Source organism: Bubalus kerabau, chromosome 13, assembly GCF_029407905.1.
Source record: "Bubalus kerabau isolate K-KA32 ecotype Philippines breed swamp buffalo chromosome 13, PCC_UOA_SB_1v2, whole genome shotgun sequence".
Taxonomy (NCBI): domain Eukaryota; kingdom Metazoa; phylum Chordata; class Mammalia; order Artiodactyla; family Bovidae; genus Bubalus; species Bubalus kerabau.
Genome location: NC_073636.1, coordinates 82,262,034 through 82,285,011, shown reverse-complemented (window position 1 = coordinate 82,285,011; position 22,978 = coordinate 82,262,034). Strand labels below are relative to the sequence as shown.

The window sequence follows — 22,978 nt, the reverse complement described above, 5'->3', positions numbered from 1 at the left end:
AGGACCATAGGGCCCTTTTAAGAGGGGTATTAGCAAATTGGTTGTAGGCAAAGAGATGTATAGTCATCATTTTGTGGACAAAGGTCCATCTAGTCAAGGCTATGGTTTTTCCAGTAGTCACATATGGATGTGAGAGTTGAACCATAAAGAAGGCTGAGTGCTGAAAAATTGCTGCTTTTGAACTGTGGTGTTGGAGAAGACTCTTGAGAGTCCCTTGGACAGCAAGGAGATCCAACCCGTCCATCCTGAAGGAAATCAGTCCTGAATATTCATTGGAAGGACTGATGCTGAAGCTGAAACTCCAATACTTTGGCCACATGATGCGAAGAACTGACTCATTTGAAAAGACCCCGATGCTGGGAAAGATTGAAGGCGGGAGGAGAAGGGGACGACAGAGGATGAAATGGTTGGATGTTATCACCGACTCAATGGACATGAATTAGAGCAAACTCTGGAAGACAGTGAAGGACAGAGGAGCCTTCGGTTCTTGGGGTTACAAAAAGTCAGACACGACTTAGCAACAGAGCAGCAGCATCTCCACTTAGGTCCTAGCCAGACTGAAGCCCTCTACCTCGGTGGGGAAGTTTCTTTTTTCATTCAGATTCACACAATCAGAAAAGAAACTGATGCTGAGCCTAAAACAGCATAAGCTTTACTCAACGGCCAGAGAATGGAAAAGCGGGGACTTAGTTCGAAAATCAACTTCTCACCCTAACTTGGCCTGGGACACAATGTATATACGGAAGGTCAAGGCAAAAGGGCGGGGGCTGAGTGAAGAGAGGGAGGAGTATTCATGACTCACCCGAGCACAGGGGTATGCTACGCCCAGGGCTGGAGAGCACCCCTTTTCAGTCCTTGTGGACAGTCTTTCAGCTGTTGACATGGCAGTTGTCAACGGTCATGGCGCTGGTGGTTGTGATATAAGATACTTGTATTGTTTTAAGGCACAAAAGTGGGGGTAGTTTGTTAGAATGGCAACAAGAAACTAATACGAGTGCCCTGAAGACCTGGAGGCTCACAGACCGCGTGCTGGCTCCATCACGCGTGCGCACTAAGCCGCTTCCGTCCTGTCTGACTCTGTGTGACCCCGTGGACCATAGCCTGCCAGGCTCCTCTGTGCATGGGACTCTCCAGGCAAGGATACTGGAGTGGGTTGCTGTGCCCTCCTCTGAGGGATCTTCCCAACCCAGGGATCGAACCTGCGTCTCTTACGTCCCCTGCATTTGCAGGCACATCCTTTATCGCTTGTGCCTCCTGGGAATCCCGGCTCTGTCACTCTGTAGCTATGTAACCTTGGCAAGAAATGTGTCCTCTCAGAGACTCTCCTGGAAAGTGGAAATAATAATAACACGAGCTGTATAGAGCGACTGGCACAGGATAAGTGAAGAAGTAAACACGACAGGGAAAACCACACCAGGGTCCACAGTCACGAGTGTCCTTTAGCAGTGGCCTCTCCCCTGCTGTATGGCCTGACCAAACTTTACACCTGTGTGTATACCTGAAACCTCACCAGTTTTTAGGGAAATAAAAGTACCTCGTTTTCCTCCTCCTTTGATTTCTTTCTATCAAATTTATCACAATCGTTCACCCTTTTAAGAAAGCCCTTTTAAGAAAGCTGTTCTCACTGCTAATGAATGGCAGAGACTGAAGCATGATTTATCAGTCAGAAAACGTCATTTTTCAGAAACAGAAGACCTGTTTCTGTTTCACCTGGATAAGAAGTTTCTAAAAACATTTGTCTTTCATTTTTGTTTGTAGTCAATTTTTTCCTAAAAAGAAAAACTGCCTAATTTTGATTTTTTTTTTAAAGAAGTAAGTGGAATAATTTTTGGACTGAAAATCCTGACTTGCATAAATGATCCGCCCACCAATGCTGTGCCATAACGAGTGAGAAGAGAAGCCAGTCAGGATGCCTGGGCAAAGTGTGCTGGGAGACCCAACGCCGAAACTCAGCCGCCTGATACAGGGACAACCTGGGACCAGCATCACTGGCTGGGAAGGGAGCAAATAGGTCTGTGCTCTTCGCACTCATGGTCTTCCCCCAACTGGCTGGCTTTTAAAATCTGTTTCCCCTACTTGGATAAAAGTTTCTGAGAACAAAACATTTCGTTTGTTGTTGCAGTAACCCCAGAGTTTAGCACAGGCTCTGAGATGCACAGAAAGCTTGCTGAGGACGGATAGATTAATGAACCGGGACACATCAGACCAGCGGCAGTAGAGGGGCAAGAGAAGCAGCTGAAGAGCAAGTCCTAGATGTTGATGGATCCTCTGAAAGTAATGCAGCCCTAAGTGAAGGCACTTTTAGTTATGAAAAGGAGTGTGGGGGTCAGCCCTTCCAAGCGCTGTGCGGCGGCTCGCCAGCATTGTCCGATACCAGGTGCGTGTTGTAAAGACGCACCGCGGCTCCAGGCTGCCCCTACCCACGCGTCCCGTCCTCGGGCGATGGGACCCAAGAGCAGGAAAGGCCACCGTGCGCCGCTGTTTTCTCTCCCTTCGTTGGGAACGAAGGGAGGGTCCTCGCCGGAAGCCCTTGCCCCAAGCAGGCGTCCGCTTAAACCTCACGGGCCAGCAGGAGGGCACGAGCCCACGCTAGTTGCGGGGGTTCTGGGAGGTCGGGGACGGCTCTGGGCAAAGAGATGGCGCGGGCCGGCCCCTGGACTGGCCCGGTGTCCGCCAGCGCGGACTCCCAAGGACGCAGCTGAACCACAGAGAGCAACGCGCGTTTACCCGGGTTCTAGCACCTTTCCTGGGCGCCCGCCCTCTCTGCCCTTCCGCGCTCTCTCTGGATACACCTACCGCAGTAGACAGTCTCCTGACCCTCAGCTCTGCGCCCTGCAGCCCCGCTGGACACGCCACCCACATAGACCCTGCGGCATCAGCCCGCTGCTTCAAGCGATTACAGACGGTTCTCAAAACGGGCCGCCAGATGGCCCACCTCCATGCCCCTCCTTGCAGCAGGCACATCCTCTATGAAATCTCATACTTCTCCACCTCTTAGCGCTTTTTCTCCTCAGAAATTCTCCTGGAGAATTTCTGTTTGATAGACGTAGCCCATTCATTTCTTCTCGTTGGCTTGAAAGTCACCTGCCTTGACTGTGAATCCTCTGTTCATCTTCAGCGTTCACGCGCCGCCCCAGAGCTGCGCTGGTGTTTGTTAGCACAGGGTCTTCATTTTGAAAACTGAGCTATAACTCACATACCGTATAATTCGCCCTTTTCAAGTGTATTATGCGATGTAGTCCTCTTTACTATATTTGCAAGGTACTACAGCCGTCTCCTCTGTCTGATTCCACATTTCATCAAAGAAATTTCATCAAACAAATCCCTTGAGCAGTTAATCTCTACTCCCCTCCCCCACCCCGGCCACCGTGAATGTGCCTCCTGCCTCTGGGTTCGCCTGCCCTGGACAGTTTATACACAGAGAGTCATACCAAAGGTGGCATTTTGCATTTGGATCCTTTAACTGAGCGTAACGTTTTCAAGGTTCACCTGGGTTGGAGTGTCTTTGATTATGGTTATCTTGGTGGGTGTGAGGTGGTCACATGTTGTGGTTTTGATTGCCTTTCCGTGATGACTGAGCATAATGAACATCTTCTATCGTGCTCATTGATCATTTGCATCTCCCACTCTGGAGAATACGTCTTCTTTTTTAAAGAATTTATTCATGTACTTGGCTGTGTTGGATCTTACCTGTGGCACAAGGGATCTGTGTTGCATCATGTGGGATCTTTCCATGCAGCCCCCGGACCCTCTAGTTGGGGTGCTCGGGTTCAGTGGTTGCAGCAGATGGGCTCAATGGTTGTGGCACGTGGGCTCAGTGGCTCCACGTATGTGGGATCTTAGCTCCCCAACCAGGGATCAAACCCATGGCCTCTGCATTGCAAGGTGGATTCTTTACCACTGGGCCACGGGAGAAGCCCCTGTAATGTCTTCCCGACTTGGCTCTTTTCCCTGCCCTTTTCCTCTGAGCCCCTTGTCTCCTATTACTTTCTGGCTGGCTGTTCTCAGTGTCCACACTAGTACTTGCCACTGTTCAGCAGTGTTCCGTGTGGGCTGAATTCAACCTGCTCCCACCTGCCATCTCCAGAGTTTAGCCTTCCTGTCCTGACAGCTGAGAGCATTAAGGGAACGCTGTGTGATTTTCGCTGGTAAGCCTCTTTCTTTTCGCATTTAAAGGTGTTTAATACTGTGTGTATGATCCGCGTTCCTGCTGCGTCTCTTCCCTGCCACCCTTGGGGGTGAGAGACACTTACCATATTGCTGTCGGAAATGTGAATCTCTGGAGCCTTTTTTCGGGAATTAATCTGGCGGTGTCTATTTTTAAAAATTAAATGCACATTAATTTGGGTGCAGCGATTCTACATCTGTAACTCTTATTCTATAGAAATAAAGCACTAGCTTAGGACCTTTGATCATAGAAGTTTTCCCCAGCATTGTTTGTAATGAACATGGAAAAAAAATTATTTGGAAACTATCAGAATGTTCATTGATCAGCCAGTGACATAAATCTCTTTTGGTATATTCATATTAAGGAACGTTTTACAGCTATTTTTAAAAGATAAGATAGATTCGGGATGTATTGATTGATGAGGGGGAGAACTGAGGTTATCTCAGTCCATTTGGGCGGCTATCCAACCAGTCCATTCTGAAGGAGATCATCCCTGGGATTTCTTTAGAAGGAATGATGCTAAAGCTGAAACTCCAGTACTTTGGCCACCTCATGTGAAGCGTTGACTCACTGGAAAAGACTCTGATGCTGGGAGGGATTGGAGGCAGGAGGAGAAATGGACGACAGAAGATGAGATGGCTGGATGGCATCACTGACTCGATGACGTGAGTCTGAGTGAACTCCAGGAGTTGGTGATGGACAGGGAGGCCTGGCGTGCTGCGATACATGGGGTCACAAAGAGTCGGACACGACTGAGCGACTGAACTGAACTGAACTGAACAAAAATACCAGAGACCTGGAGGCTTAAACTATACCCGTTTATTTCTCATGGTTCTAGAGGCTGAGAAGTCCAAGCTCGAGGTGCCAGCGGACTCCTTGCCTGGGGAGGGACCAGGCCCTGGTTCACAGTCAGTCATCTCTTCACTGTATCCTCACATGGTGGAGGCCGGACCTCCTTTATAAGGACACTAATCCCATTGATGGGGGCTCCATCCTCATAACCTAGTTCAGTTCAGTTCAGATGCTCAGTCATGTCCGACTCTTTGTGACCCCATGAATCACAGCACGCCAGGCCTCCCTGTCCATCACCAACTCCCAGAGTTTACTCAGACTCACATCCATCGAGTCAGTGATGCCATCCAGCCATCTCATCCTCTGTTGTCCCCTTCTCCTCCTGCCCACAATCCCTCCCAGCATCAGAGTCTTTTCCAATGAGTCAACGCTTCACATGAGGTGGCCAAAGTACTGGAGTTTCAGCTTTAGCATCATTCCTTCCCAAGAAATCCCAGGGCTGATCTCCTTCAGAATGGACTGGTTGGATCTCCTTGCAGTCCAAGGGACTCTCAAGAGTCTTCTCCAACACCACAGTTCAAAAGCATCAATTCTTCGGCGCTCAGCCTTCTTCACAGTCCAACTCTCACATCCATACATGACCACAGGAAAAACCATAGCCTTGAGTAGACGGACCTTTGTTGGCAAAGTAATGTCTCTGCTTTTGAATATGCTATCTAGGTTGGTCATAACTTTCCTTCCAAGGAGTAAGTGTCTTTTAATTTCATGGCTGCAGTTGCCATCTGCAGTGATTTTGGAGCCCAAAAAATAAAGTCTGACCCTGTTTCCACTATTTCCCCATCTATTTCCCATGAAGTGATGGGACCAGATGCCATGATCTTCGTTTTCTGAATGTTGAGCTTTAAGCCAACTTTTTCACTCTCCACTTTCACTTTCATCAAGAGGCTTTTTAGTTCCTCTTCACTTTCTGCCATAAAGGTGGTGTCATCTGCATATCTGAGGTTATTGATATTTCTCCCGGCAATCTTGATTCCAGCTTGTGCTTCTTCCAGCCCAACGTTTCTCATATGTACTCTGCATATAAGTTAAATAAGCAGGGTAACAATATACAGCCTTGACGTACTCCTTTTCCTGTTTGGAACCAGTCTGTTGTTCCATGTCCAGTTCTAACTGTTGCTTCCTGACCTGCATACAGATTTCTCAAGAGGCAGGTCAGGTGGTCTGGTATTCCCATCTCTTTCAGAATTGTCCACAGTTTATTGTGATCCACACAGTCAAAGGCTTTGGCATAGTCAATAAAGCAGAAATAGATGTTTTTCTGGAACTCTCTTGCTGTTTCCATGATTCAGCAGATGTTGGCAATTTGATCTCTGGTTCCTCTGCCTTTTCTAAAACCAGCTTGAACATCTGGAAGTTCACGGTTCATGTATTGCTGAAGCCTGGCTTGGAGAATTTTGAGCATTACTTTACTAGCATGTGAGATGACTGCAGTTATGTGGTAGTTTGAGCATTCTTTGGCATTGCCTTTCTTTGGGATTGGAATGAAAACTGACCTTTTCCAGTCCTGTGGCCACTGCTGAGTTTTCCAAATTTGCTGGCATATTGAGTGCAGCACTTCACAGCATCATCTTTCAGGATTTGAAACCTAATCCCCTCCCAAAAGCTCCACCTCCTAATACCATCACAGTGGAAGTTAGGATTTCAGCATATGAACTGTGGGGGACACAAACATTCAATCCATAACAATGATACATAAAAGCAATTAAAAATGATATCTAATATAAATCTATTTTTGTAAAAACCAACAAGGACAAATACAGCCTCCTAGAACTTGTGTCTGGGATGCTTGTATATATTTGTCTGAGCATGAACAAAGTCTGATAAGGTACACCAGGCTGCAAAGGTTCGTTATACTGCAGTGAAGGTGAGGGACAGAGGCAGGGAAAGGGAAGCATTGGGAGATTAATCATATGGGAGGTAAGCACATGTTAAATGCATGCTACTAGTAAATTGAGAAACAATAAAACATCTGTCTTTGAGTGACAGTATCTGCTCATGTTGGAGCAAAGACTGGTTCTGCAATAGGTAATCTTTGCATGTTCCAGACTTTTATAAGCTTATGACTGACAGGAAATGCATGCAAAGGGGGGAGGGAGGAACAGTGGTGAAGAATCCGCCTGCCAGTGCAGGAGACATGGATTTGGTCTGCGATCCAGGAATATCCCACATGCCTCAGGACGACTAAGCCCGTGCCCCGCAATTGCTGTGGAGCCCAGGCTCCGCAATGAGAGAAGCTCGGGTGCTGCAAGTAGGGAGTCGCCCCCGCTCAGCACAACTGCAGAAAAGCCCGCACAGCAATGGAGACCCAACAGCCAAAAATAAACAAAAGAGTAGAGGGGAGGGAAAATTCTGAGAGTCGCTGGTGCAGTCTGGCCCCTACAGTGACTAACAGCGATGGCTGACTTCAGAGGACGCTTTCAAGAGAGAGTGTAGGGTAAGTCAGCTTCTGCCCACATAATGTTGAACCCAGCATGTTTGTCACCGAATGCTCAGACACGTCATATTCAGCTGACAGTTCAGAATTCTTCCCTCCTGCCCCCCAAACCTATCCCTTTCTTTTACTTTTGCTGGACTCTCTTGGAGAGGACATCCTGCCCTGTTAATATGGAGATGGAAAGCATGAAATCTGATCATTCGGTGAAGGTTTCAAATCTAACATCTTCCTTCAAGCCACAAGCAGCTGACCCGTGAATCCTTATTTCAAGATCTTTAAAACAACAAACGCATTTACACAACACATAAAGCCTTGGTTGTTTGAAGTGTCATTTGACTCCCGCAGCCTGACCGCAGAGGGGTCATTTTTGCAAAACTGAGGTCTTCATCCGTCTGCCCCAGGGTCCGTGGTAATCCTTTGATATTCAACTAGAGTTCGCCTTTGAAGACTAGTGTGCTATCATCTACTTTTCCTTCTCCTTTGGTGAGCTATTCCAACTCCCTCGGGTCCTCATCCAACAATAACCATGTGTGTGATCTTTACACGGCTCTGTGAACTCCGCCATCATTTGCAATTTCCCTTTGCGATTAGTGTGCGTTGTATTTCCTCTTAGCTTTTGTCCTGACTGGTCACCGTAGTGACGCATATGACCGTGTATGAGTGCGGAGTCGTAAGTGGAGGCTTCGTTCATGAATAAAATTATGACGACAGTTTCTAGTTCCCTCTTTAACCTTTAGCCCTAGAAATGTTTGGATATTGAGTTCTTAAGAGAAAAGAATTCTAGGGACTTCCCTGGTGGCCCAGTGGCAAAGAACTCGGGCTCCCAATGCAGGGGCCCTGGGGTTCAACCCCTGGTCAGGGAACCAGACCCACACGCCCCAACCAAGACCTGGTGCAGCCAAATGTTTTTTTAAAAAGTGACTTTGTTCTCAGAGCTGCAGTTTCTACGCCTGTAAAATGGGAGGGACCATGGTACCTGGCATGGATTGCTGTAATACAGAAACAAAACATTTCTTGTCACATTCAGCATTTCCTTTACTGCCTGACATGCAGGAAGCATTCAGTGAATATCAGCTATTGTGTTTACAGCTGTATCAAGTAAAGATTGTAGCCTTGCCTCACGAAAAAAGCAAATAAAAGGTAGCCCTTACTCAGAAATTCTGAATAGTGCCATATGAACTTGTACGTGTGTGTGTTTTAAATAGATAACAGATTGCTGATGAAGCAGTTTGTCTTGACTAAGAATACTTGGTGCTTGGAAAAAGCATCCTTGAACTTTGCACATCCCAGGTTCTCAGATTTCTGAAGATCAGTGAATTCGTATCATTGCCCTTTAAAGTGCATTTATTGGTTTGGGCTGTGCAGGGTCTTCACTGCTGCTCAGGCTTTTCCCTGGCTGCCGCCCACCGGGGCTGCCGTCCAGCTGGGGTGTGTGGGCCCCCAGTGCCGCGGCTCCTCTTGTTGCGGAGCCTGGGCTGGAGGGCGCTCAGGCTTCAGTGGCCGTGGCTCCCGGGCTCCAGAGCACAGGCTCAGTAGTTGTGACATGCGGGCTTTGTTGCCGCTCAGCATGTGGGATCTTCCTGAATCGGGGACCAAACCCACGTCTCCTGCACTGGTAGGCGGATTCTTCACCATTGAGCCACCAGGGAAGCCCATATCGTTACTATTTTAAAGTCTTTCCAGACCCCCCAAGTGTATAGGTTAAATCATTGGAATAATTCCTTTCCTTAGGCTTCTATTTAGGAAATGACATGGTCATTAGATTAATGACATATAAATGTCACAAAACAACTAATGTTTATCAAATACCCACCTGTGTTAAGTACCCTGTAGGAAGTATTTTGCTTAGTCCTCACAATTACCTTTTGAAGAGGACAATTATTTTCCTGTCCATTTTTTTTTAATTAAAGAAAATTGAGGAAACATGATATAAAGGAACTTATCCGGGTCACATATTGCATTTTTAGAGTTAAACCCAGGTTCCTCTGATCCACAATCTAAGTACTTTTCAGTGACACTAAGGTGCCACCAGAAGTAAGTTCTGCATCACGTGTCTGGATAAAATGACTTTCTTAAGTAAGACACACACACATACACACACACACAATACAAAATGTCTTTTCTGCACTAAGGAGATCAACATTTTAAGCTCTCCTAAATAGCTGGGAGCCACCATTTGCAGTCTTACTTGATTTCTTTTTGTTTTCCTTAAACTCTTACGCATTTATGGCAGGGGAAGTAAAAGCTCTTTGGTATGTCATCTGTCTGCTTTGTGAGAAAACTTTTTATTGAAACCAGATTCCAGATGGACTTCTCCCAAGGTTTTCATAGGAATGAAAAGCTTCGTTCCGGTCACCCAGAAGGAACTTTTTATTCTTTCCATAATAATGTGAGGAAGGCGTGGAGGTCATCCCCATGTTTGCAAGACTATAAACCCTGGAACTCCAGTGGGTTTTCTTCCTAGTCGTTCACAAAGATTGTGCATGTGTAAGTTACTGTTTCAGAATATAATTTATTTCTTTTTAATGCTTATCCAAGGTCTCAAGTGACTGTAATATTTTTCCCCACGTGAATTTTTTTCCTTCCTTTTTACTGAGAAAGCAAAGTGTTGGTGGGTTTGTTTTGTTTTTCTGTTTGAATCTATCCAGCTCCTTACGATTCACTTTCTTGCATTTCATTTTCTTTCCTCTCCTTCATCCCGTATTAAATGCCTCCTAGATATATTTGAAGAGCCTGGAGACAACTTCTCAAGGAGAAGGTTGATTGTTATTAATTAACAAGTGAAATAGGTACTGACTAAGTCGCTGAAATTCTCTCCAAGTCACAGAGTATGTACTTAATTTAAAACTGGCATAAGTGGAAAAATAAAAAAACGAAGCTGTACTGGCTGTGGAATGGTGAACCAGCTTCAGGGACAGCTGGATCCAGGTGTCCAAATGCAACCATGGATCTCGTAGGGCTTTTATCTGTGTTGATTCTCAGGCAAGTGCTCTCGAATGTGATAGCCGAGGCCACCAACTCCACATGTACCCCCTTACTGGCTTGGCTACTCCAGCACAGAGGTCACAGCTCTGTTCTCGTGGCTCAGCAAAAAGCATAAGATTTATTTCTCGTAGGCTCAGCAAAAAGCATAAGATTTATTTCTCGTGGGCTCGGCAAAAAGCATAAGATTTATTTCTCGTGGGCTCAGCAAAAATCATAAGATTTATTTTTGTTAGTCCAGCTTAGGTCATGTGGCCACCTGAGAGGTGAGCATTTTAGCAAGAGAAGGAGAAGCTGCAAGTGATGGGGCTGGACATGTGCTCACCCCCGTTTGGGTGGACAGAGCTTCGTGGTTACGGGCTGCCCTGTCTACGAAGCCTGAGGTCCCACAAGTTACCAAAACGCGTAGCCCACCCTCTGACACCAGCGCTCGTGGCTGGCGCCTGCTGTAACCCTTGGGGCGCTGACGTTCACTCTAGGTTCTTTGTGTAAGGATGGATCCTTTATCAAAGCAGTGCATTGGCACTTTTTAAAAGTCTGTCCCGGCAAAGGTTTTTTCGAAACACTTTTTCTCCGACCAAAATGCTCTTACTTAGCACTAGCTCCTTTGGTTCCCGGCCAGAGAGTAAGGAAGGAGGCAAAAGACTCAGAGGTCCGTCGAAGTTCTTGGCGTTTGAAAAGCCCGCCCTTGTTTTGACTCTTCGGCCCCCCTTTCTCGTCAGCTGTGTTCTTTTTTCCTGGCGTGGGGCGTCCCCACAAGTCATTCGCATTCACTCTGACACTTGGACTGCTTGAGGTGCGTACTTGGCATCCTGACACATCCCTCCGTCACTTCCTCGTTCCCTCTCCCTCCCTCCCTCTTCCCTTCTGAGTATAATATTTACCACAACTATGAAGTCCAGGACCACAGAAAAATGATAAACATGAGCTGGAAGACACATCCAGTGTTCACACAGGGTGGTGTCCCTGCGCCCCGAGTTTATGGCGGCCCCTAGTGCTTGGCGGAGAAGGCAGTGGCACCCCACTCCAGTGCTCGTGCCTGGAGCATCCCATGGACGGAGGAGCCTGGTGGGCTGCAGTCCATGGGGTCGCTAGGAGTCGGACACGACTGAGCGACTTCACTTTTACTTTTCACTTTCCTGCATTGGAGAAGGAAATGGCAACACACTCCAGTGCTCGTGCCTGGAGAATCCCAGGGACGGGGGAGCCTGGTGGGCTGCCGTCTATGGGGTCGCAGAGTCAGACACAACTGAAGCGACTTAGCAGCAGCAGCAGCAGCAGCTAGTGCCTGGCACTGGTCCTCTGGCCGTTTCTTCTCTGCTCTCAAAGCTTGAAGAGGAGGCCACCATCTGCCCAGGAGTCCAGTGTGCGCACTCGCTCTCTGTTTCTCTCTCTGTGTGTGTCTCTCTCTCTCCTTTACTGTTTGTTCCTGACTTTAGACGCTGGGAGATACTAGAGTTTGGCAAAAATAATTGCTAAATGTATGTATCTCTCACTACTTATGAGCAATGTATGACCTAAAGAAACCTCAGTGCTCTTCTTTTTAAAAAATAGCTTACTTATTTGGCTGCTTCAGGTCTTAGTTGCAGTATGTGGGATCTTTGACCTTTGTTGGGGCATTGTGTAGTTACGACATGGGAGAATCTTTTCACTGTGGCATGTGGCATCTGGTTCCCTGACCAGGGATCGAATCCGGCTCCCCTGCAGTGGGCACATGCAGTCTTAGCCACTGGACCACCAGGGAAGTCTGTAGCTTCTCTTCTTTCTCTTTGACTCCAAACTACACAATCACAGCTATCTGTCAATTATTAAGCAGCTGCTATGGAAAGGCAGGGTTCCTGATACTTTGTATGAATTTTATCCTTGAAACATCACAACTGCTCTACATGGGAGCTTCTGTTTCTCCCATTTTACATATAAAGAAACTCAGAGATTTGCAGTGACTTGCCCAAGGTCACTCAGCTTGTGGGTGGAGAACCCTGATCTTTTAAAACAAGCGTGATGGACTTTGGAAGCCCTGCGTCTGCACGCACACTCGGCCTCCCCTGGTTGTGGCGGGCAGGGGCTGCTGCCTCCGTGCGGGGCTCAGCCTCACTGCCGGGGCCTTTCTTGTTGCTGAGCACGGGCTCTAGGGTGCACGGGCTTCAGTAGCTGCAGCCTGAGGGTTGTCTTGTGGCCTGTGGGATCTTCCCAGGTCAGGGGTCGAACCTGCGTCCCCTGCGCCGGCAGGTGGGCTCTCCACCCCTGGACCTCCAGGGCAGCCCGAGGAGCTTGGTCATCACCTGTGATACCCAGTTTTGCAGTGTATCTTTCTCCTGAATATCGCACTGCTTTATAACAGCGACCCAGAAAGTGAGGCGGTTCAGTGAGTTCTGTGCAGAGTTCAAAGCAGAAACGGGTGGATTCTGGGAGCAGAGCCGCTCCTTGGAGGAGGCAGAACCCGTGTGCAGTCTTGTGGCCGGGGATCTAACCCACCTGCTTGTGTAGACGCCTGCCCTTCCAGGTGTCAGAATGGCAGCGTCTGAGTAGTCCTTTTTAAAATCTGCCTGTATTCTCGGCAGCCGAAGCTAATGCAGGAGAGACGGAGAGCAAGTGACCTCTGGAATAAGCTGACTGCTCGCTGGGCGACCGGGAGAGGCTGCCCCAGCTTCCCTGGCTGTCACTTTTCTCCCTCAGCAGCAACGATGATGGCTTATGTTTATGCTGTTCATTGAGCACTTGCTACATTCCAGGCACCGCTTGATGTGCTTTGAGAATATTAACCCATGGAATCTCTGTAACAAAATTACAGGGGTAGGTTCCACTCTTTTCCTCATTTCACCAGAAAACTGAGGCAGAGAAAAGCTCAGTAACTCAGAGTCAAATAGACAGTCCAGCTTTGCGCTTCTCAAATGCATGTTTTGGCAACACCCAGAGATATTTCTGGTGTCCCCAGTCAGGGTGCTCTGGGGTGTTGGGGCACTCTGGGGTGCTCAGCGTCTTGTGGGGTGCTGCCCAACACCCTGCGGGGCACAAGGTGGACCCGACAAAGAATTCTCCCGACCCAGACAGGAGGCCGAGGTCGGGAGATTGTTCCCCTAAGCCTGTGACAGCTGGCCTGCCTCCCAGGTGAAATCGTGATGATGACCTGCTTCTCGCAGGATCCTGTGGGGATAAAGCTGACAGTCGGTGTGCCCTTCACATGGCCCCGGCGGGTGCTTTCCTGCTTGGCTTCCCCCGCCTCGCCTCGGTCGGAAGACGCCCGGACAGCTGACCTCTGCCCCACAGAGGGGTCAGGGCCCAGTAGGGTCCCCAGCCCATCTCCCTGCCTCTGCGTGTGAAATGCGGGGAGTCCGTCCATGCCCCTCGGATGTCCTCGCTGGGGTGAATGACTGCTGTTCATGTTTGCCTTTACAGTCGATCTGGGAATCAGCATCCAGGAGGATAATGTGGCCGCTTCTTCCCCCAAGACAATGGAGACCAGCGCGGCTGCGGAGGCCAACGGCGAGAGTCTTGGGAAGGACGCCAAACCCCAGGCACCAGCTGCTAAATCCCGTTTTTTCTTGACACTCTCTCGGCCTGTACCAGGGCGTACCGGAGACCAAGCCACGGATTCATCCAGTGGATCCGTGAGGCTTGATGTCAGCTCCGATAAAGCTCCAGGAAACAAAGACCCGAGTGAGCCCATGGCCCTTCCGGTGGCAGCTGCACCCGGGCATGGCCCGGATAAAACCCCCGGGCAGACCCCGGCCCAGGCGGAGGGCCTCCCTGCCGCCCCTGGGCCGGAGCACCCTCCGTCTGAGTCCGGGGCAGTAACCCCCGCCAAGCCCAAGGACTCCAGCTTCTTTGACAAACTCTTCAAGCTGGACAAGGGACGGGACAAAGCCCCCGTGGACCTCCCGCAGGAGGCTGAGAGCACAGAGCATCCTCACCCGGCCGCCGAAACTCCTGGGTTATCCACGCAGTCCGAGGATGGCCCTGCAGAGAGGGTGAGACGATCTGTTTTGCTCTTACTGCAGGCTCGGGGTGGGGTGCCGGGGGCAGTTGTGGGGCAGGATGATCGCGCGTGTCTTGCTCTGCCATCACTGAGGGGTCCTGACAAGGTGGCAAGCCTAGGTCCCTCTAGAACACCCAGCACATTGGAGCCCGGTGCCTGCCCGTGTTTCTGTGGCAGAAACACCTGTTGCCAGAACAATAACATCTGTGGCATCTGTTTTATGTAACAAAAGAGGAGGTGACTAACATGCGGATGAATCCGTCCTTCCGTGTATCAAAGGCAGAGCTGGACAGGTTGCATTTATGATCAGTGGAGTCTGGAGGAAAGGCATGAGCAGAATAAAGACGGTTTCCAAAAGACTGAACTATCTGCCTGTCTCAGTAGCTGGCTTCGTACGCAGTGTGTTTATGGGCTTTTTTTGGAATGCACTGCATTTCTTACTTTTAATAGCCTGGGCTAATCTTTAACTATCTTTTGCACTAAAGTGTGTGTAAAGGGCTTTTACAGCTCTGGGCCAACTCTTTTGTGTACAAATTATTTTCCAACAAGCTGGGGTAATCCCTTTGTAAAAACAAGATTTTTTTTTTTTTCTTTTAAGAGGCATCCAAATCAGTTGCTTTCTTTCCTGTGCAAAGAAAGGCAAGTTCTTTTGATCTTAAAAAAGAGCATTTACTTTTAACTTTGAGAGTTGTTTGTATTGGGGACCCAGAAAAGAACTCTTTGAGTGAAGAAGGAAATAAAAGTAGATACATTTTATTTTAAGGCACTTATTCCTTTAGTTAATGGATTTTTAAGCAGCAGTATTTTTCAAAATTTGGGACTCAAGAATCTCTAGTTGAGATTAGAGCCAGGAAAAAATTAGGTGGGCTGATTATTATTACATGGTTGTCAATATAATTGTCTTAATGACAGCTAGCTTCCCTGCCAAGTTGCTAATAGTAACTCTGACTGTCATTTATTTAGCATTTACAATGTGCCAGGCGCTGTCCGGATGTTATTTTTCTTCAGGAAAATAAGTATCGCATTAATCTGACACCAACAGGTGGTGTCAGGAATGATATTGTAAATATTAGACAATAGCTGAAAATTCTGGACAGAGTTGGGGAAAAGATCATAAGGTTCATATGTTAAGACACATGCTATCAGCGTTCTTGTCCTTTCTGTAAATTTTTATTCCAAGAACTGCTTTTTCAATTTTCTTTTGAAAGTTAGAAAAATTGCCCTTTAAATGCCCCTTCCCTAAATGCAACAGTTCAGGAGCCTACTGAATAAACTTTCTGTTTAATTCAAAGTGAATCTTCAAATGTATGCTGGCATCAAATCTTTGGTCTTTCCTGGTGGCTCAGATGGTAAAAGAATCTGCCTGCAGTGCAGGAGACTCAGGTTCAACCTCTGGGTTGGAAAGGTCCCCTGGAGAAGGGAATGGCACCCCACTCCAGTGTTCCTGCCTGGAGAATCCCACGGACAGAGGAGGCTGGCGGGCTACAGTCCATGGGGTCAACAGAGTCGGATATGGCAGAAGCAACTTAACGTGCGCGCACACATCAGATCTTTACTGAGTGTGACGCTACCAGACGCAGGTGAGGCACGACCACAGTGGTGGACAGCATAAGGTCGCTGGCCTCAGGGAGTCTGTGGTCTAGCGAGAGAAGAGGTACAAAAAATCCACAGGTATGATGCAAGCACCCAGGGCTCTAGTGGGGGAGGCCAAGTATTAGAGAAGTTGTCCAGACTCAAGGAGAATCAGTCTAGGTGGCCCAGGGAAGCGTCCATCAAATATTTGCACCCGGAGCCCAGAGTCCTTGTCTTGGGTCAAGGACATCAATATTCATGAATATTTGAAAAACTACTGACTGTTTTACTTGAGCTTTGTGGCTTCCTGTTATTGGTCATGGGCTCCCCAGGCCATTCTGAGTTTTGCATGGTCACGTTTCATTTCCATGGGCGTCCAAAGCCAGCCCATTGCCCGAATTGAGAAAAGACTGCGTTATTTATGGGAAGAGAATGAAGGACTGAGTATCCCATCTCTGAATAGAAGTCTCTTGACACATCCAAACCCCTAAAGTAGTCAAGTAACCAGTTCCGTCTCTGATAACCGACCCTTGAACATATTTAACCATAAAACTTAAGGCAGTCAATCCATTCCTATCCTAAAAAATGGGCAGGAAGGTTTAAGAATTGTGCTTTATCAACTCTATTTTTTTTTAATTGCACGCTCTTTGGGACAGCACCTCAGTTGGAGTGGAATGAGTTCCAAAATCAAGTTTGATCCAGGAGATGGGGGTCTGTGTTGGCAACATGGCAGGTATTTAATATAGCCAGGCCCGTGCGTGATATTTTGAAGTTACAGTAACCTCTCAGAAGATCTAAAAATTGTCACTCATCGTCCATGTGGAATTAAGTGCATTTGTTTCCTTAGACTCAGCCAAGAAATTTGCATCTGTGTTTGTTACACAGCAAATTTCCATTTTTGGTTGGTTGTATCACTGGAATTTGAAATATGGAGTGCTCGCTCTGCCTGTCTACCTGCATGCGTGCTCAGTCCTGTCCTTTGCAACCCCATGGACTGTAGCCCGCCAGGCTCCTCTGTCCATGGATTCTCCAGGCAAGAATGCTGGAGTGGGTTGCCATGCCCTCCTCCAGGGGATCTTCCCGACCCAGGGATCAAACCTGCACTGGCCTATGTGCTGATAAAAATGGAAAAGGTATGAAAGAGCCGCTGATGTCTCTGCTAGTCTGTTAACTTGTGGATATTCAGATACATATATTTGCAAAGATTTTTAACAACAACAGAACAGCCTTCTGATTATTAAGAGTTCTGACCTGCTCTCTGGCTGTACAGCCCGTATTTAGGGGGAAAAATCAATTGTCTTGGAAGTGGAATGAAAGAGGATGGCCCTCAGAAAGTAACAGGAATAAAACTTCTCAATCAATGGCTTTCTTGGTGGGAAGAGCACATTATGCATCCGCGGCCATCAATGTATCGATTCAGAATTCTGAGGGTAAATTATGCCCTGGGCTCAGCTGTCCCTGCCCGCCCGCCCACACAAGCCCTTCCCCCCCAGTTTCACTGCTGCGTCCCTTGCTGGATTGGAATTCCAGCCACAAACCCACAGAGCTGTGAACTGGGAAAAAGATAACACCATTTCATTCTAGGGGAAACACACAAATCTGTGTTTTCAGAACGACAATCTTATTTTTGTGCCTCATAAAACTACATTCAGAGCATAGCATAATTAAAACAAGGCCAGAATTCATGAACAAATGAAGCATTTACTACATAGGCCAAAGAAAAGATAAATTATATGCCTGAAAGGTTTCACTGAGCTGTGATTCACACAAACCAATGTGTTGGCGGGGGGGCAATTTTTTCTCCTCTCCCCAACAATTGAACCAGAACTTTAAGATAAGCATTTATTTAGGAGCTTCATTCCCCTGAAAACTGATCACATCATGGAAACTCTTTTGGTTAAAAAAAGAAAAACACTAAATTTCTGTTGTCACTGGCAATTCCAGAGGTGTCTTTGTGTTGGTGGGTAGAGGGGTGTTTTAAGTGTTAAGCCAAACACAGACTCAGGAGATTTAAACAAGGATATTCTTTTTCTTTTAAAGTTGAAGTAAATTTTGCGATTGTTATTTAAACACCAAATTTGTGCAAGGCATCTAAACGAAAAATTATGGTCCTGGACCCTCAAAGATTGTATCATCTAGTAAGAGACACACATTTTTAAGGGAGGCTGTGATAAAGGCACTGATCCACAAATTTGTTCAGGCTACAGATGTTAGGAGAGCATCGGATATTAAGCTACAGATATTAGGAGAGCATCGGATATTAAGCTACAGATATTAGGAGAGCATCGGATATTAAGCTACAGATATTAAGAGATGCGCTGATCATCTCAGTCTCAACATGCCCCAAACTGAGCTGTCCATCCACACCCTCAACGATTACAGCACACTGCCCACTCATTGAATCCACAGGCTTCTCGTCTCAGGTGATGGCAACTCCGTCCCGTAGCGCCGCTCTTCAGTGGGGGGGTTGGAATGGGAGAACCAAGGCCCCCGGAGTCCTCTGCGTGGTATAAAGCAGTGAGCTAACACACACGCGTTACCGTCAGGTGACACGGGTTTCAAGTCTGCCTCCGTCACCTGTCGGCTGTGCGACCTTGGGCGAGTCACACAACTACTCTGAGCCTCAGTCTCTTCATCTGTACAATGGGGATAATAATCATATCAGGCACATTTTTACAGTGTTCACACCTATGAGAGCTAAGTCTTTGAAGTACTTAACACAGAGATATTGCATTTTGAGAAAAATAAAATTTAACTACTATCATGGTTTTTCTTCCTGTTACTTCACAATTTTAGTCTTTTTACTCTTCCCTTCCATAGTCCTCAACTAAAACTTGCAGAGATAGCACAACTGAATCCAACTTGAAAACTGCATAAGCTGAGGCCTATGTCCTAATCTGGGTTGGAAAAAAAAGATGCAGAAGTGGTGAAATTATTTTAGAAAGAATAGAACTTCAGTGCTTATACACACGAGCCTCAGTTTCCTAGTCTGACACTCGAGGTCTCTACTAGCTCTCTTCTGTCTGTCTTCCTAACCGTATTTTCTCCTATTCCCTTAAATTCATCTGCTCAAAATTGCCAACATGTGACCTGAGCAGACACCATCTGCTCCCCAGGCCTCTCTCTGCCTTCATCTCCTTCTCTCTCTGTTTATCAGAAATTAACTTTACCTTCAAGGGCCAAATTCTCCATGAAGCTGACCACATGTCCCCTCCTGGGTGGTTTCTGAGGACATGAATTCCTCTAGTATTCTGGGGGTATTCTATATATTCAGTGAAATTCTGCGATAAAATCTCTTTGAAGGAATTGTCTCATTGAAACATCAAAATGTCCAAGAGAATTTTAATATCTTTATCATTTTACAGATTAAGAAATCAAAACTTTAGCGAAACCAAGCCACTTACCCCAATTATGCAGCAAAAAACAATTGTCCATCTCCAAAACTCATACTTCTCATTCTCAATGTTATATTTTTACCAATTATTTGAAACTGCAATAACACTGTGAGTATGGAAAACTGAATGATAATGAGAGGAAGTGCTGTTCAAAAATGTTAGTACATGCAAATGTGGAAATACCAAGTTAACCTCAAATCAAAAGCAAACAAACAAGAAAACCCCACCTATCTCCAACATTAGAAAGGCCAAGTAAATTATGAGGTGTGTTTTTATTTCATGCTGTTTACCTCTGGTGATAAGGTCATGACTTAAGAGAAGTATCTACCCAAAAGACTTTGTCAAAACAGAGGGGAAACTCATCTTTAATTACCAAGTTATGAAATAAGCATAAAACTTGCAGAGATAGCACAACTGAATCCAACTTGAAAACTGCATAAGCTGAGGCCTATGTCCTAATCTGGGTTGGAAAAAAAAGATGCAGAAGTGGTGAAATTATTTTAGAAAGAATAGAACTTCAGTGCTTATACACACGAGCCTCAGTTTCCTAGTCTGACACTCGAGGTCTCTATTAGCTCTCTTCTGTCTATGAAACCAGACAGAAGCTATGGTTGTTCAGTCGCTAAGTCATGTCTGACTCCCACCCCATGGATTGCAGCTCGCCAGGCTTTCCTGTCCTTCACTATCTCATGGAGTTTTCTCAGACTCATGGCCATGGAGTCAGTGATGCCATCTGACCATCTCATCCTCTGTTGCCCCCTTTTCCAGCATCAGGGTCTTTTCCAATGAGTTGGCTCTTTTGCATCAGGTGGCCAAAGTATTGGAACTTCAGTTTCAGCTTCAGCAGCAGTCCTTCCAATGAATATTCAGGGTTGATTTCCTTTAGGAGTCACTGGTTTAATCCTTGCTGTTCAAGGGCCTCTCAAGAGTCTTCTACAGCACCACAATTCAAATTTTAGCTATAACACAATTTTAGCTATAGCACTGTAATTTTATGAACTTTATAAATTAGCACTAAGAAACATTTGATATGAAACATTTATAGTACCCGAGGTGATGTGTAAGTGATAGGAGTCTGCATGGATATGGAAATGAGTTCAGATTCTACCACTTACTAGCTGTTTGGTAAAGTGAAATAATAGCAGTTGCCCCAGTTCCTAACAGCTTGTTATTCCTAGGCCAGACAGTGAACATCTGGCGCACCTTATCTGCTTTGATTCTTGTAACAACACAGCAAGGTAGACGTTTTTGTTGCCTTTTAACAAATGAGGAAACAGGCTCAGAGAAGTCAAGTTACTGGTTCAAGGCCACACAAGTGAATTGCAGGCAGAGCTGGAATTAAGACCCGGCAGTGAGCAAAGCCTGTGCCACTCTGTCATTTCAGAACCTGTGTTTCATCCACAAGAGGAAGACACTGCCTGCCCTCGAGGCTGCTGAGAGGACAGAAGGTGACATAAGCTGTCAGCAGTAAGGAGGCCAAATAAAAGGGTGGTATTTGTTAAATGGTCAGAAACTTAGAGATAAAGAATTATGAGGTAGAGCAAACGGTCTTCCAGCATGATGGAGTTTGAATAGTAGATCATCTAGGGTAGCTTTGGCTGCAATTTAAAAAAAAAATAACAAAACTGCTGACTCAACAGTAGCTTAGTTCATGTGGAAAATGTACATTTCTTGTACATAATAAATAAGAATTCGAGAAGTGAAGGGTTCCGTCCAGTTGAGCATCTTCATGGCCCCAGGATGCATCTGTCTCCAGCACCCTCTGGGTATCAGCTTGGTTCACAGGCTTGGTCCCTTGTGGGTGTTTGTTTCTTTTTTTGTGGTATAGTTAATGTACAATATCCTGGCACTTTCAGGCATACAATGCAGTGATTCACAATTTTTAAAGGTTATCCTCCATTTACAGTTGCTATAAAATACTGGTTTTGTGGTTTTAAGAAGACTGCCATAGTTCTAAGCAGTGTGTAGAGTCATAATGTCCTACCAGATGAAAGACGAGTTTCCTAAAATTTACCCATTGGAGGAGCTGAGTCACATGATTGGTTGGAGGTGCAAGGTGGGGGAAGGGTGGAAAGTTCCTTCAACAGAAAGCAGGCTCTGCCAGCAAAGGTGATAAGCCACAGGTAGAAAGCAGATACATTATTTTCTATCCAACGTCATGTCAGAAACCCACTAAGTGGATTGCAGTATCTCCCGACGGTCATTTATTTAAATACGCTCGTTGCCCTGGCTCTTTAACTTGACTCTGACCCACAGAAAAAGATGGATGAGACGAAGAATCCACGGAAAGCGCCATTCTTCAGCAAGTAGCGAGGGCTGGCATTTCCTACTCTTTCTAGCCTATTTCATTTGATAGTCGTTAATGCTAATTTTGGGCTTCCCTGGTGTCTCAGCAGTAAGGAATCCACCTGCCAATGCAGGAGATGCAGGTTCCATCCCTGGGTCAGGAAGATCCCCTGGAGGAGGGCAAGGCAACCCACTCCAGTTTTCTTTCCTGGGGAATCCGTGGACACAGGAGCCTGGCAGGCCGCAGTCCATGGGGTTGCAAAGACTCAGCACAATTTAGTAATTACACAGCAACAGCAACAACGCTGGTTTCGACCCACTGATTTGTGTTCCACTCCCCGCGTAGTCACAATCTGAAGTTGGAACGACTCTTCTATCACCGTCGTCCTTTTCACACAGGGAGACAGTGATCCTGAAGGGTGTGACTGCTTCCTATGCAACTGGGTGTCTGCAGGTGGTCCTGCCTGGCGCACCTTGGCAGGCAGTAATGTTCCTTAGATGAATCTGACAAGGATAAAGATGGTACCCATCATGTTCCAGTTTCTCAAAGCGTGTTAGCGGATGTTGCTGTAATCTCATGATAGCTCTGCCGAACACAACTTTCAAGAAAAATGGTTTCAAAACATTTATATGCTGTGTTGTTGTTGTATTTAGTTGCTGAGTCATGTCCGACTCTTTTGTGACTGTGGTCCGCCAGGCCCTTCTGTCCTTGGGATTTCCCAGGCAAGAATACTGGAGTGGGCTGCCATTTCCTTCTCCAGCCCAGGGACTGAATCAACATCCCGGGCATTGGCAGGCAGATTCTTTACCACTGAGCCACCGAGTCCCTTGGACTGCAAGATCCACCAGTCCATCCTAAAGGAAATCAGTCCTGACTATTTGTTGGAAGAACTGTGCTGAAGCTGAAGCTCCAATACTTTGACCACCTGATGCAAAGAGCTAACTCATTGGAAAAGACCCTGATGCTGGGAGGGATTGGGGGCAGGAGGAGAAGGGGACGACAGAGGATGAGATGGCTGGATGGCATCACCAATGCAATGGACATGAGTTTGAGCAAGCTCCGGGAGTTGGTGATGGACAGGGAGGCCTGGCGTGCTGCGGTCCATGGGATCACAAAGAGTCAGACACGACTGAGCGACTGAACTGAACTGAGCCGCTAGGGGAGCAATATGTATGCTACAGATGCTTTAACAAACTGTGCAGAATCATATATCTCTCCTATTTATTTGATATTTTCATTCAGTCTTTAATATGTTATGGTGCTAATCCTCATGGTTGAATATTAAGTGAATTGTATTTTGCAATGAACTTGC

At 46.7% G+C, this 22,978-nt stretch overlaps 1 protein-coding gene across 1 annotated transcript in view; it reads left to right on the top strand.

The window, feature by feature from the left end:
- BCAS1 (brain enriched myelin associated protein 1) overlaps nucleotides 1–22,978 on the top strand; it is an 89,725-nt gene that overhangs the window by 8,744 nt on the left and 58,003 nt on the right. Inside the window, exon 4 of the mRNA XM_055543359.1 lies at nucleotides 13,833–14,404. Coding sequence (XP_055399334.1) covers nucleotides 13,833–14,404 — 572 coding nt within the window. The remainder of the gene's footprint in view (nucleotides 1–13,832; nucleotides 14,405–22,978) is intronic.